This window comes from Phocoena sinus, chromosome 7 (genome assembly GCF_008692025.1).
Source record: "Phocoena sinus isolate mPhoSin1 chromosome 7, mPhoSin1.pri, whole genome shotgun sequence".
Lineage (NCBI taxonomy): Eukaryota > Metazoa > Chordata > Mammalia > Artiodactyla > Phocoenidae > Phocoena > Phocoena sinus.
The window spans coordinates 59,511,790-59,528,455 of NC_045769.1; the positions used below are offsets into that span (position 1 = coordinate 59,511,790).

The following is a 16,666-nucleotide window of genomic DNA, read 5'->3' on the forward strand; positions in this document are numbered from 1 at the left end:
TTTTTTCTAATTTTGCTTTTGTTGCGTGTCCTTTTGGTGTCATATCTCAGAAATAATTGCCAAATCCAGTGTTACGAAGTTTTTCCCCTACATTTCCTCTGTGACTTTTTTAGTTTTAGGCTCTACCTTTAGGTCTATAATCCATTTTGAGTTAATTTTTGTGTATGGTGTAAGGTAAGGGTCTTCATTCCTTTGCATGTGGCTATCCAGTTTTCTCAGTGTCATTTATTGAAGAGACTGTCTTTTCCCCATTGTGTGGTCTTGATACTCTTGTCAAAGATTATCTGACTGTATATGGGAGGATTTATTTCTGGGCTCTATTCTGTTCCACTGGTATATGGGTCCATCTTTATGTCAATTCCACACTATTTGGATTACTGTAGTTTTATAATATATTTTGGTATCAGAAATCATGCAATAGACTTTTGGGAAGAACACTGTGGAGGTGAAGTGCCTTTCTCATTGTGTCATATTGAGGGCCTACATGACAGCAACATGATTTGTCACTTGTGATGTTAACCTTGATCATTTGGTTAAGGTGATGTCTGCCAGATTTCTCCACTGTAAAATTATCCTTTTTCTTTTTGATAGGCTGTTCCTTAGAAGCAAGTCACTAAGTCCAACCCATGCTCAAGGGGAGGGGAATTAAGCTCCACCTCCTGAAGGAATGAGTATCAAAGAATTTGTGGACATTCGTTAAAATCACCACAGTAATTAATTAATATTATGGGGGAAAGGTATCTTGAGGCTATTTAAATATTCTGTTTCTTCTTAAAGTTTCCCCAGCTAAACTTTATCACTTCTTAGTGGATTTTGCCTGCAGCAATTATTAGTGTGGTGTTCTAATGGTGATATTCTACTTCCCTTATTCCTCTTACATTTATTATTTGGAATTCTTCTGTATGGAATGTTTTTTTCCCCCCTACAATTAGGTTATTTATTCAATCATTTATATAGTTCTATTTAGACTCAGTGAAAATTTTTTTTATTCTTTGGGTTTTAATCCAATATTATCAGTATTTATTTTATTGCTCAAATTGTTCAGATTTGGTCATTGGGAGCTCCTTTAAGTTGCGTTTTATGTCCTTTTTACATGCCTCCATCTTTTTTTTCTATTCTTTTTGTTTTTTCCTTTCTTTTTTTTCCTGTCTTTTTTTTTTTTTTTTTTCTTTTCAAGCATTTCCTTACTCTCTGACACTGTAAGATATTTCAGGCTAATAGTGTGTTTTTCGTGCCCCAACCTTGTCTCCAGAGAGCCTTGGTTTCTTTTATCGAAGAATGGTATTTAGAAACTAAGATCTGGGCTCTAGATGTGATCCTACTGCTGGGGTGTTACTTCTTTTAAGCCCTCTCACCTGATAGAATTAGGAAAAATATGTGGTTATACTAACCCATGTATATACACATTGGTATTTATTCCTGTCATTTTTGTTTTCTGTATCTAGCAGATAGATATTTTTTAACAGTTTAGTTATATCTAAATTCAAAACATTTTGAAAGAATATTCTACTTCTTTCCATGCTTTTGGTTGTGTGTTGTATGAATGGTTAATTCAGAATGCTGGGGGAGTTTGCATTGGTATCCTGACTTCCCTATACATATTGTAATTTTGCATAAGGTTTTAGATAAAACATATATTCAGTCAGATTTATTTATTACAGTAAAATATATAATTTCAAAAATAAAGTATTTAAGTCTTAAGTGGGGGGCATACATTAAGTCTAGCCACTCTTTTTTAATATCAGTGCTGAAATAATATTTATGTAAACCTGTTCTTGCATAAGAGAGATCCCTACAATTTTGAATCTTATACTTTCAAGCTTCAATAATAACCTTATAAGGGATCTGAATGTATGTGTGTGTGTAAAATTCTCATTTCACAAAAAGCCTTATGGGCTTTACCACTCCAATTTAAACCAAAACTTTAAAATTCTTTGCTTTTGCAAGGCTTTTCTTTAATAGATTTGAATAGATCAAAATGTCTTAACTTGCCGCTAAAGGCTGTACTAATAATCCTTAGAAAATTTTCTTTTTCCTTCTTCCTTTTTACTTTTTTGTACGTACAAAGCTATTGGAAGGTACAGATTACTTGGACTTTATGAAATTTAAAATCATGTCCAAGATGAGGTGACCTGTGAAAATGGAGATGTCTTCCATGTTTAGTTTGACTGCATGTAAGCATTTTTTTAGCCTAAGAGATAATGGGACTTTCTTTTCTTTATTTTTACTGTGTAATATGTTTTAAGGGATAAACTTTTTTCTTTAGTATTAAACATATTTTTGTCCAGGAAGGCAGTCAAAAATGCAGTACTTAATAAAACCAATAAATTTGAAAATAACTCCATGAACTCCCTATGGACTTTTTTTTTTTTGCGATACATGGGCCCCTCACCGTTGTGGCCTCTCCCGTTGCAGAACACAGGCTCCAGACGCGCAGGCTCAGCGGCCATGGCTCACGGGCCCAGCTGCTCCGTGGCATGTGGGATCCTCCTGGACTGGGGCACGAACCCGTGTCCCCAGCATCAGCAGGCGGACTCCCAACCACTGCGCTACCAGGGAAGCCCCTGGACTTTTTATATTGCAATTACTGTGACTGTGGTAATAGCAACGAGCAGTTTTTTATCTACAGTATACAAAAATACAACTGCCCTTTTTTTGTCCCCCAAGAAAGGCACAAATGTCTTGTAAGTGGATTAATTAATATATTTAAATTTTCCTTGAAGTATTTTTATTGTACCATTATTTTGTTATATTTTTGTTGCAGGTATGCAATATTTTAGTTACATTTTATTTTTTTTAATTTTTATTTGTTGGTTGCACTGTGCAGCTTCTGGGATGTTAGTTCCCTGACCAGGGATTGAATCTGCGCCCTTGGCAGTGAGAGCACGGAATTGTAACCACTGGACCACAAAGGGAATTCCCTTTACTTACATTTTCGGTAAATAAGGACTTATGGATTGTTCTGGCAACCTAAGTATCACTTTTTATGTTTTATTTTTGTGTAGGGAGGGGAATAAGGTATGGAGCGTATTACTCTCTAGTTCATTTACTTCAGTACGCTTTTGTAATTCTCCCTTTTGAGAGCAGTATCCTGAGGGGAAAACTGGTTGTGTTCTTGAGGTCCATCTTCCAAGTCTTCTCCTAATTCTTTGCTGGGTTCCCTGTACTCCAGCATCAGCTTACATGAGTAAACCTGTTCTTGCATAAGAGAGATCCCTGGATTCTTGGCCACCTTACTTTGCCTAGAATGGGCAAATGTCCCATTTCCAGATTCTTAGCCCCTTCAAACAGATACTTTATGTATTCTGCATTTAAATGGCTTTTCTAGTTTGGGGTGAGTAGTTCTAGTCTGCTGTTAGCTTTTTGCATCTCACCCAGAAGCAGAATTTCCTCCCTCCACCAGTTGACTTGTTAGAGAAATCTGGATGTTAGTCTTACAGAATTTTCCAAAGTCCAAATTTTCTTAATTGCATCTATGTGGTGTCTTAATATGTTTTCCTGTCCTCTGTATTTTCTGTTAAGTGATAGTAATATCTAAAGGCTTGATCAGGTAAGTTTCAGATAATTTTTGATCATATAATTTTTTATGTCAGGAATACTTGAAAGATGGTGTACATAATTGTTAGGAGGTACTTTTTGGGGGGGAGACAGTTAATGATCATTGGTGATAATTACCCAATTCATTAGTTCCTTAGTGGTTGCAAAATGGTGGTATTCTAAGTTTTTTATTCTTTTTTCATTAATTGGCTGGAATATGTCTATAAAAGAATCTTTTCTTCATCAATTCTTTGTTACTCTAAAAGTGCAGTTTATATAGGAAAGGACACAATGAATGTTTTACTCAACGGTTATCAGAAGAATCAATCACCTAGCATCATTAAAAGGTAGCCAGAGAGGGTTTTTTTTTAAATTTTTTTTTGATTTTGTCTTGTTGAGGATTATTAACAGCTCATGGATATGAAGTTATTTGATTTGTTATAGTTCATTGTAGCTATCCTTAAAGATGCTCAGATTGACCCATCTTTGGCCTGTGGGCCTATTCAGATTGGCTCCAGAGTGCTTTTGATAGGACTCTATGGCCTTCAGTAGGTTCCTTGTTTTCCCTTGGGAAAAAATTGTTTGAGATTCATCTTGTATACTTCTGGTCCCAGACCTGGAACTAGTAATTTCTCCAAGAAGTCCTCATTATTTTTAATGGACATGGCATTTAAAGCTCATAATTTGAATGTGAGTTTTCTTTTTAAAAGTATCTGCCTTATTTTATATATTAATTTTTAAATTGTATTAATCTTCAGTCTCTTTCTTGAAATAGACGGACTATAACTCGATAAATTATACAGACTATTTTAAATTAAGTACTATGACATTTATCTTAACAGGATTGAAAAGAAAAGCTGTCTCTATAGGAGCTAGTAATTTCCTCTTAATTATCATTCCTAGAGTTCTGGGATTGTTACCAGGCTCTTAGAGGTTACCAATATAAATTCTACAACAGTCAGTATTATTCATTGAGTTGTTAGCTGAGTTAAAATACTGGGACCTACACCAAATCTGGAAAGAGGCTGGTAGTGCATGCCTTTAAATTCTCAGCTGAGTCTGTTATAGGCCAAGCATTTGAAAGCTACTGATTTGACCATTGGTACTCTAAGTAACCAGTAATGATTTAAGTGGCTGTTTTTTGGAAACTTTTTCTACTTTAATCCTATAAATATTTAGTCTGAATGTGATATAAGAGCAATATCTTAAAGACCTATGGGCAGGTTCAAGTTAATATATCGTTGCCAACCATCCTTCTCACCAGTAGTATTTTAGGTAAGCCTTCCTTGTTGCCTTTTGTTCATTACTATTTTATATTATTTTATTTTTAGAGGGTGTCTTAGAGATGGCTTTTAAAAAATTTTTATTTTTGGCTGCGTTGGGTCTTAGTTGTGGCACACAGGCTCTTGTAGTGTGCGGGGGTCTTCTCTCTAGTTGTGGCGTGTGGGTTTTCTCCTCTCTAGTTGTCGTGCACTGGCTCCGGGGTGTGTGGGCTCTGTAGTTGTGGTGCGCGGGTTCCAGAGCGGGTGGGCTCCTATAGTTTGCTGCTTGGGGGTTCTAGTTGAGGCATGCGAGGCTCAGTAGTTGTGGTGCGTGATGCCTTAGTTGCCCCGTGGCATGTGAGATCTTAGTTCCCTGACCAGGGATTGAACCCACGTCCCCTGCACTGTAAGGTGGATTCTTTACCACTGGACCACCAGGGAAGTCCCTGTTCATTACTCTTTTAAAAGGGTCTCAGAGTTTAAAAAAAAAAAAAAAGGACTGGTTCTCTGATTTAAAATTCAGTCAGATGAACTAACTGTAGCAAGTATAAACTTCTGATGAATATAGGGTTAGATCTCATCTGGGAGACATTTTTACCTTAAAAAGTGTTGGAAAAGATAGAATAGTAATACGAGTTGGCATTCTCTGAGTGTGTATTATCTGATAAAATCAGATAACAGAAATTAAGTGAACAGTTCTTTCATTTTTAATAGCTTTTTCTTGATTAAAGTTATACCTTGGAAAAAATTCACATTTTGACTTTCACAATCCACCATTCACAGTTCTAGATTACCAGTAATCCTATGCACTAACAATTAGAAGGAAGTCTGAGCTCCAAACTCCCATTTCCTATTAGACAGTTAGCCAATGCTTGTGAAGTAATTGACCTAACTAAATGCACACCTCTCTACATTTATGCCAGAGAAGATTATACTAGATACAGGTGAAATGATACTGGTGTTCTAGGTACTTTAGAGTAAAATAGATTTTGTGGTGTGTTGTGAGACTAGTTATCATTTATAACAAAGATTCTTTGGGAGATGCTTTCAACGTTCCAATAGACTGAGAGAGGAGCATAACTTAATTGTAAATCATGAGCTGCATTGTTGTAAATTTCATTCGTTTCTGTTAGTAAAAATGTATTCCCGCCCTACCCCCCACCCTGCATTCCCAGATTTGTTTTATAATCCTTATGGATTTTATTTGAGCATTGAATTAGAGTGAGATAAATTTTTCTCAGTGTTAGCCTAAGAATTGATTGAAATTGTTTTTATTCATTTTAGGAATCTACTTTCTTCAATGTATTAACCAATAGTCAAGCTTCAGCAGAAAACTTCCCATTCTGCACTATTGATCCTAATGAGAGCAGAGTACCTGTGCCAGATGAAAGGTTTGACTTTCTTTGCCAGTACCACAAACCAGCAAGGTAAGAAGAATCTTTATGCCATTCTTCATGTGGTTGGCCCTGTATAGATTGAGTAAATATATATAAGTGATATATTTAAAATTATGTAGAAGTGTTGTGTTGTTTATTTCAAAATTAATGTAGCATATTGTTTTGGGTGATTATAAAAGTAACCTAGAACCTGGAGAAGGGTGAGGAGGATACATCCATTGTTAACATTGAAGTTATTTTTTTCTGGGGAGTGTGAAGTAGAGGCGTAATTAGTCTGTATTATGTGATTCCATTCATGTAAAATGATACATGTATGTGTGTATTCATAGGAAAAACGTATGAACTGAAGATCACAAACTAATTGATGGTTATCTCTGGGGAATGGATTTTTAGGTCATTTTTTTCTTCATTTCTTGTAGTTCTCTCTGAAGTTTTTATAACAGCATGTATTATATCTTTAATTAGAAAAAGTAAGATAATACAGTTTTATTGTAGGAAGTTCAGACAATATGGAAATGTATAAAGAGAGGAGTAAAAAATCACCTATACTTCTACCTTGATATAATAGATATAAATACTTTTGAGGTAGATCCTTCCATACTTTTGATATATTTTTACTTGGGGTATCGTTAATATTTTTCTAGATTAAAAAGTACAGATTTAAATAATAATTTCTAATATAATGTTTAGTACTATGTTATATGAATGTACACAGATTATTTACCATTTCCCTATTATTGAGAATTTAGTTTGCTTTTAGTTTCTCACTATTTTGAATGTGGTGATAAATCCCAAATTTTTGTCTCCAGCCCTGAACTCTGTTGAACTCTAGATGTATATCTAACTGCCTGCTTGACACTGACACTTAGAAGGCTAAACAGGTGCCTCCGATTTTACATGTCCTAAATGGACTTCTTGATTTCACCCTGCCTATGTCAAATTTGTTCTTCCTCAAGACGTTTATAATTCAATAAATAGTACTATTATTTCTTCAGTTGCTTAAGTTAAAGCCCAAGATCTATCCTTGATTCTTTTCTTTCCTCACCCCTACATCCAACCTATCAGCAATTCCTATGAGTTCTAACTACAGAATATATACCAAATTTATTTACTTCTCTTACTTTCATCCTCTAGTTTTTAGCATCTATTGATTTTTTTATGAATTAATTATTACTGTGATGATTGTCACATATGATTTTGTAATTCCACCATTTCTTCTTCATTTATTAGTTGACATTCTGCTGTAAGAAGAGCTTTCTTGTTTTCATTTATTCATTCATATCAGTGTTACTCACTTGGTTATAATATGTCACAGTCATTGGATATAGCTCAAATTATATCCCTCAAATTGGCTCCTCAAGCTGACTTCTGAATCCTTTTTAAAAACTTTTTATTTTTAAATGATTTCAATTTTATATAAAAGCTGCAAAATTATATGTAGAATGTTTGTATGCCTTTCACTCAAATTTCTCTGAACCTTTGAAAATAACTTGCAGACATGATGCCACATTGCACTTTAATTCTTCAGTTTGTATTTGCTAAGTATAGACACTCGCCTACATAACCACAGTAAACCATCATAATCAGGACATTGACAATGATCTAATATTATCATCTAATTCACAGATTCCATTTAGTTTTCTCCAGTTGTCCCCATAATGTGCTTATTTGCTCAATCCCTTTATAGTTGCAAATTCCTTGAACCCACCAGGTTGTTGCCCAGTTTTGGACACTCTCCTGGCTTGGGCCCTGCCTATTGCTGGGCTGCTGTCCTGCCCAGATGCCTTCCTTGTCCAGGCCACAGCTGCTGTTGTACTGCCTTCTCTGCCCACTCTGACTCTCTCCTTGTGTGAGCCTTTGCCACTGAGGGGCTGTGTGGTCATGTGACATTGCTGAAATTCTCCAGAGACGTGAAGAGAACAACAACAATAGTAAAGCTCTTGGAGGGACTTCCTTGGTGGTGTAGTGGTTAAGACTCCGAGCTCCCAGTGCAAGGGACCTGGGTTTGCTCCCTGGTCAGGAAACTAGATCCCACATGCATGCCGCAACTAAGAGTTCGCATGCCACAATTAAGGAGCCTGCCTACTGCAACTAAGGAGCCCGCCTACCACAACTAAGGGACACACATGCCGCAACTAAGGAGCCCGTGAGCTGCAGCTAAGGAGCCCACCTGCCACAGCTAAGACCCAATGCAACCAAATAAATAAAGAAATGTCATGTTATTAAAAAAAAAATCAATAATAAAGCTCATGGGCTTCAAATTTATTGAAATTTTAGGCAGTGAGGGAATTAATTTCTCAAAATTTCTTTTGCTTTACTGGTAAACACTGATTAAACGCCTTTATGGAAATACAAAAGTTGAATGGGAACCCATCTTCATTTTTTCCATAACTTAATTTTGTCCTCTTTGTGGTCAAGCAAATAAGGAAGAATTGACAGTAATTCATAGTTTTTCTTCTTGCAACCCCAAACTTATCTGTTATATTGCAAGATTCCAGGTTTTTTGTTTGTTTTTTTGATGGAAGAAAAATCCTCCTCATCATTTTCATTTGTTTCTATTGAAGAAAGACTTATAAATGTTTTTGGTATTCTGTGTTCATTATATCATAGTGATTAAAAAGATTTTTAACCTTATTTTAATCACAAGAAAGTTTCATAAGGTCTAAAAACATAAAGTAGTCTTAAAATCATTGGTACAGTATATAGAAAATCTTTGAATTAGGGCTCAAGATTTTATTTTTTGAGATATGATATTAATGGTTTAAACCTTTATCCTGGCCTTAAATCAAGAATCAGAATTAAGAAGCTCATTTTCATTAGAAAACAGAATCTCAGAGCTATAGATTGTGCTGTGTGGTTTCCTTATAAAAGGAACAGAAGCCCAGAAAGGTGAAATGATTTGCTCAAGGTCATACAGATAGTTAACGTCAACCAGGGCTAGAACCCCAGGCTTCTTTCTTCAACTTCAGGACCTTTCCTCTCATATCTATGCTACTGTACTTTATATTTATGATATGGGTGATATGTTTTAGTTGTTAGAAATTATATTATTTAGATGAGTTTGGTTGCACCTAACATATGGACTTAAAAATTGATTTATTGAGTTAGTAACAGATAGCATGGTATTTTATGTTGGTTTCAGCACCTCAGTTGTGTCATCAAGGACCTGGCTTTGTTCCCCTCTCCATTTTACTTACTTTATCAGCTTGATCATAAGATCGCCTTCCCCTTTGGTCATCTCAAATGATTAAATCATTTGGAACTCTCAAATCTTGGAACTGTATACTTTCTCATCCTTGTTCAGAGTGAAGGAAGAGGGGTTTGCTTCTAGAAGCCCTGTCAGAGGACTGATGATCTTCTATTCAAGAATCCTCTTAACCCTCTCTGGCAAATCTCTCCTTAAGCCTTTCTAGGCAAATGGGACAAGGCAGAGGTCCTAGAATCATTAATTGTGCCTAGGGAATGAGATTAAGCTGCTTAGTATAGGCCCAAGCTACATGCCCCCTTCTAGAGTTAGGTGTAGAGCCAGCTTTTTCAAAGCTCCAGGCTACACTGGCGAGGTATGGCTAGCCAAATGACAGTCAATAGTCATCAAGAGAAGGGGCAAAGGATGCTGGAGAGGCAACCACAGTAGTCACCAAAAACTTAACCCCATCTTATGTATGTTTTCTGTGGATTTGCTGGTACCAGTTATGAAGTAATTTCTATTTGTATAAAAATTTTTTATAGAACAGTTATTTTAAAAAGACTCAGTTTCCATGCAGATAATAGGAAAGCATTTTGTGGAACTTTTTTTTTTTTTTTTTTGCGGTATGCGGGCCCCTCACCGCTGTGGCCCCTCCCACTGCGTAGCACAGGCTCCGGACGCGCAGGCTCAGCGGCCAAGGCTCACGGGCCCAGCCGCTCCGCGGCACGTGGGATCCTCCCGGACCGGGGCACGAACCCATGTCCCCCACATCGGCAGGTGGACTCCCAACCACTGCACCACCAGGGAAGCCCTTGTGGAACTTTTATGTTGTATTTTATCATGTAATAAAATTGACATTCTGAAAAATGAGTACTCTGAAAATTGACAAAGGATACATAAATGCATATACCGTACACCTTTGTCATATGACATTGAAAGTAGCTTTATTTACTCATATGCTGTAATCTCCATTTCTACATGGCTGACTGGTTTTCTTGTTTTCTAATTTGTGTTAACTGTTACTTTACTGTGTCTAATTCTGTTGCTGTTAACAACTGCGTTATTACTATGCTGACGATTGGTTCACATCATTACATGCATTTTGGGGCTGTAAAACCTATATGGTGATTAAATGCAAACCCAGATATCCTATATTTGAATAGCAGTTTTGTCACTATTAGCTGAGTGATCCTGTGTGCAATAGATTTCTTAACTCCTCTATGGCTTAATTTCTTCATCTGTAAAGTGGGTTTAATAAATAACACCCATCTTATAGAGTAAGTTGAACTTTGGAATGATAATACATGTAAAGCACTTAGTCCAGTTCCTGGCACAAAGTATCTGTTGAGTACGTTGGCTCATTCTATGATGATTACCTTGACTTGTATCAGTATACTCTTTAAATGTTCTCTGCTTTTGTGTATGTGTGCATGTGCCAGTATAATAAAATTAATGATATGAGTTTTAGTTTTTAGAGTAACAATAAAAACATCTGTTCTGCTTTAAAATGTTTTCCCTTCATTTTCCTAGGTAAGAAAGTCCTAATGTTTTTTTGTTTTGTTTTTTTGCGGTACGCGGACCTCTCACTGTTGTGGCCTCTCCCGTTGTGGAGCACAGGCTCCGGACCCGCAGGCTCAGCGGCCATGGCTCATGGGCCCAGCCGCTCCGTGGCATGTGGTATCTTCCCGGACCGGGGCACGAACCCATGTTCCCTGCATCGGCAGGCGGACTCTCAACCACTGCGCCACCTGGGAAGCCCCAGAAAGTCCTAATATTTTAAAAGATTATTTCTTGTTTAAATTTGTTTTATTCATTTGAGAGTCTAATAAACATTGTTCTAGAAAGGAAAGAATTAATTCATGTAACATGTTTGGGAAAGCCATTTGGTTAATAAACAGGTTCTTAGTACTATTTTATATTAAGATCATCTTTTGTTTTTCAGCAAAATTCCTGCTTTTCTAAATGTAGTGGATATTGCTGGCCTTGTGAAAGGAGCTCACAATGGGCAAGGCCTGGGAAATGCCTTTTTATCTCATATTAGTGCCTGTGATGGAATCTTTCATCTAACACGTAAGTACAGTTGTTTATTTAATTGATTGATTTCATTATGATCTGTGTTTTCTTTCCATTATTGTGAAAGTAAAATTAATAAATAATTAATAAAATAAGGTTTGCTTAGCTTCACAAGGTGAATTGTGGACTTGTCTGTTGATTGTGACTTAATGTGATTAAGTATCATCTCCATATGAGAAGGCTTATTCCATAGTAAGTATATGCTGTGTTGCTGTCATTTTGTAATTGAATTTTATCCCATTCTGGATTAGACCCATTGAAAAGTGTTTTTATGCAGAATTACTTTTGTTGATTGTAAAGGCATTTTGAAATTTTCTTAACTTGTGGAATTTGTCTGCATTTTTGCTTTTCCATGTGTTGAAAAGGCAGAATTGATAGAGGAGGGGATACCATTATTTCAGAGGAAAGAAAATCATCCAGGTTATTTACTAAAGATGAAAGGATTAAGGAGAGACTATAGATCAGCTAGTCCTTGATGGAGAGAGGGATATAAAGCAAAGAGAGAAAATAAGTAGAGCTATATGTTGGTTTGTGTTCTTTTGACTGTAGAAGTGAACCAAGAACATAGTAATTCTCTGACAAAATAGAAAGTTTTAGGTTAAGGCTCAGGTCAAGACTGTACTTTATGGTAATAATATTAATAATATTAGAATGAGCAAACGAAGGAAACATAAATTAGAGGTGGGGTCTGGTTCAGTGCTTTTGTTTGGTACTGGCCCTTGGCAGATAACTATAAGCAATTGAGAGTGAGCATTTAGAAAGTTTGAGTAATTTTTTGGGCATTTGAATTTAATTAAAATATTGTGCTAGTATTTATGTATGTCTTTTTAAAAATTCATTTGCCTAGTAATTCATTTTTATTGTATTTTACAAAAGCCAATAACAGGTAGTTTGAGAAGCACTAGTCTAGGTAGCTTTACTTGGATGAAGGTTTGGAGACACCTTCTGGAAGGGTTTGGAATGTAGGCAAAGAATAAGGTTATATGTTTGTGTGTGTGGGGTTTCAGTTATGTTGAGTAGTGTTACCTAATGTCTGTACATTGGCGGGAGCCTCTGTTTTCCTGACAGTTTGTTTTTTTCACTGGTTTCTGGTGACTGATGTGAGAGTTTCAAAGAGAGGTAGAATCAAGTGTGACAACTGGGTTTCTGGACTGGGCCAATTGAATGACTCTTGATGCTACTCACTGAGATGTTAAATACAGAAGGAGCAGCAAGTCTTGGCAGAGTCAAAGAGTTCAGTTTGGGACAGTTTTTTGAATGTGTACCTGGGACATCCAGATAGGGATGTCTTTAAGTAAGTAGTATTGATAGGGCAGGTATGACAGGAGGATGGGGGGCAAGAGAACTGAAGGTTGGGGTGTGAGTGATTGAACTGATGTGTGGGATAGAGCTTACCATAGGGTAGCAGTGAAGGTAGGAAAGGACTGAAAAGTGGAAGGATCTATTTCCTGATGAGGTTCAGGAACAGGTATGTTGGCTGTAAGCGGGTGTGTGGTTGAGAGGGATATTTGACTTAAAATTTTCAGAGCTGGAGCAGTTTCGGGTGATGATAAGTTCCTGAGAATAGCCTGAAACCATTCATATATGTAATAAAGTCTTTGGTTTTGTTGTCTCTTGTATAATATTCATCTTATATGTTTTTCTAACCTTTAGGGGAAAAATGAATTTGGTTAGGAGCATACATACTTTATGGTATTTCATTCAGGCTAAAGATATTGTTGTTAAGAAAGGGAAAAAAATCCAATTAAACTAGGTAACATGCTTTCTTGTAGTGATTGATTTCAAATATGTTAAACTGTGAAAATATGCACCTTAGAATTGATGAAATACAGTATATATTATTGTATAGTGCACAGAACACAGAATGATACATTTATAACAAGAATTTTTTAAAAACCTTTGTAGAATTACAGGCAATAAAAAAGACTTGAAGAGAATAAAAGGATAAAGTGATTACTTTGAAGCTATGAAAAGTGAGAATTCTTTAATTCTAAATTATGGTATATTTTCATCTTCAACTGGTTATTAAATATGAGTGTGAAATAAAATTTTATCTTTAATATTACTCTTTATAAAGGTTATTTTCTTCAAACTTCTTAAAGTCACCAGAAATGCAGTTCATTTGTTGTTTATTTAATATTTAGTAATTAAATAGTAAATGTTTTTTCTGTTCTGGGTGCTGGAAATATATAGTGGGTAGCAGAATCTAATACATTTTCTCGTTTTATGAAGCTTCTAGTCTAGTGGTGGAAACAGATATTGATTAATTATGTTAATAAATGTGTAATTACATTATTGTATTTGGACTTAAAAAAAGACGTACTTGTGAATTGTTTACTTATTTGCTTATTATTAGCATGTTTGAAACTTGTCTTATTTCTTTACTTCATTTTAATTTTGGTGTGAAAAATCCATTTTTTATGTTAATATCTTTTAGTTTCTCTATTTTTAAAAATTAATTAATTAATTTACTTTTGGCTACATTAGGTCTTCATTGCTGCGCACGGGCTTTCTCTAGTTGCGGCAAGTGGGGGCTACTCTTTGTTGTGGTGCGAGGGCTTCTCATTGCAGTGGCTTCTCTTGTTACGGAGCACGGGCTCTAGGCATGCAGGCTTCAGTAGTTGTGGCGCGTGGACTCGATAGTTGTGGCTCGCAGCCTCTAGAGCACAAGCTCGGTAGTTGTGGCGCACGGGCTTAGTTGCACCATGGCATGTGGGATCTTCCCAGACCAGGGATCGAACCGGTGTGCCCTGCATTGGCAGGCGGATTCTTAACCACTGTGCCACCAGGGAAGTCATCTATTTTTGTTTTATACAGTTGGTTTAAACTAGTAAGGAAAGGGACAGTGTAGGATGATATGTATTAGTGTGTTCAGGGCACTGTAAAGCTTTTCGTTAGAACTTCTGAAAACAGAGAGAAAAAATTTTTAATGGTAAGTTGTGGTTATTAGAGTTTTAATTTATTAATGTTATGTTTCTCTCCGTTAGTTTGATTCTTAAAGGTTAATTTTCCCCTCACCTTGTTTATTTCCCTTGGTTATTAGATGGATGTAAATATATACCTTGCATCAAAAATTTATACTTGTTTTAAATGTAAATAGTTATTCTGACAGGTTTGTTGGCTTTAAATCTTTTTTTTTTAACTTTTAAATCTAGTTATTTTAACAAGCACTCTTTTTTTAATTGAAGTATAGTTGACTTACAAAATATAGTTTCAGGTGTACAATATAGTGATTCAATATTTTTATGTATTACACTTCATATAAAGATATTATAAAATACTGACTATATTCCCTGTACTGTACATTACATCCTTGTAACTTACTTATTTTATACCTAGTTGTTTGTACCTCTTAATGACTTTGAATCTTTAGACCACTCTGTTTTATTCATTTGACACATTATTTGTGGAGCTTCTCTTTTTAGTGTGCTAGATTCTAAGGGATGTAATGGTGAGTAAAAAGAAAATGACCCTCCTTTATGGAGTTTACAGTCCAGTGGAGGAGACAGACATTGAATAAATGGTCACATGAACACTAGATGTCATTCTCCAATTGCGTACAGAGAACAGAGACAGTATGTGTGTGTGTGAGTGTGGGGTGTTACCTTGAGGAAGTGATGATTTTGCTGAGAGTCAAGGTTGGGTGAGGGCTAATAAGTTAGCAGCAGGAGGGAAGGAGAGATTGATTATTCAGAGTAAATGGCTTGTTTCAAAGGCCCTAGCACAGTGAAGGAATTGTCAGCGTGGATAGGATTAATAACAAGGAGTAGAAGTGATGGAAAAGATCCTGGGAGGTAGCTGGGGATTCACCATGTCCACTATATTAAGGATTTTCTTCTCTGATGACTTAAGTATAAAGTTTTGAATGGAGACTTGGGGCAGGGAGGCAGATTAAAGTGTTTACAGGAGTTATTCAGTTGAGTTGCATTTTTAATGTTTTTTTTCATACTTTTGTTTTATTGTATTTTTAAAGTTTTTTTGAGGTCTCATTAAATTTCTTTAATTTTTTATTGAAATATAGTTGATTTATAATGTGTTAGTTTTACGTGTACAGCACAGTGATTCAGTTATACGTACATATATACATGTATATATATATGTGTGTGTGTGTATATATATATATACTTTTTAAAATTCTTTTCCCTTATAGGTTATTACAGGATATTGAGTATAGTTCCCTGTGCTATACAGTAGGTCCTTGTTGGTTATCTGTTTTATGTATATGTTAACCTCAAACTCCTAATTTATCCCTCTCCCCCCACCCCACTTCCCCTTTGGTAATCATAAGTTTGTTTCCTATGTCTGTGGTTTTTTTTTTTTTTTTTCAAGTTTCTGAAGACATTTATTTCCAACATAAAGGCAACATTTAACAGTTTGAAAATTCTTGGTGTAAAATTCACGTAACTATAGCTTTGGTCTCACAATCCCTGGTTTTAGAAACTTTTTGCATTGCTCTGTTATCTGTGGGTCTATTTTTGTATTGTAAATAAGTTCATTTGTATCTTTTTTTTTTTTTAAGATTCCACATATAAGCAATATCATATGATATTTGTCTTTCTCTGTCTGGCTTAACTTCACTTAGTATGATAATCTCTAGGTCCATCCATGTTGGTTGCTGCAAATAGCAATATTCTTTATTTATGGCTGAGTAATATTCCATTGTGTGTGTGTGTGTGTGTGTATGTGTGTGTGTGTGTACACACACACACATACATGTGTGTGTGTATATATATATATATATATATATATATATATATATATACATAGATACTATACACTATATCTTCTTTATCCATTCATCTGTTGATGGACATTTAGGTTGTTTTTATGTCTTGGCTATTGTAAATAGTGCTGCAATGAACATCGGGGTGCGTGTAGATTTTCAAATTATGGTTTTCTCTAGATATATGCCCAGGAATGGGATCGCAGGTTCATATGGTAACTCTGCTTTTAGTTTTTTAAGGAACCTCCATACTGTTCTCCATAGTGGCTGTACCAGTTTATATTTCCACCTGTAGTGTAGGAGGGTTCCTTATTCTCCACATCCTCTCTAGCATTTATTATTTGTAGACTTTTTGAGGATGGCCATTCTGACTGGAATGAGGTGATACCTCATTGTAGTTGTGATTTGCATTTCTCAAATAATTAGCGATGTTGAGCATTTTTTCATGTGCCTGCAGTTATTTATCTGAGGTATATATTCCTTTCTT

General features: G+C 35.7%; 1 protein-coding gene across 1 annotated transcript in view; it reads left to right on the forward strand.

Moving 5' to 3' along the window:
• The window catches only part of OLA1 (Obg like ATPase 1), a 169,558-nt gene that overhangs the window by 18,674 nt on the left and 134,218 nt on the right, over positions 1-16,666 (forward strand). The window contains 2 exon segments of the mRNA XM_032638235.1: positions 6,084-6,226; positions 11,326-11,453. Coding sequence (XP_032494126.1) covers positions 6,084-6,226; positions 11,326-11,453 — 271 coding nt within the window.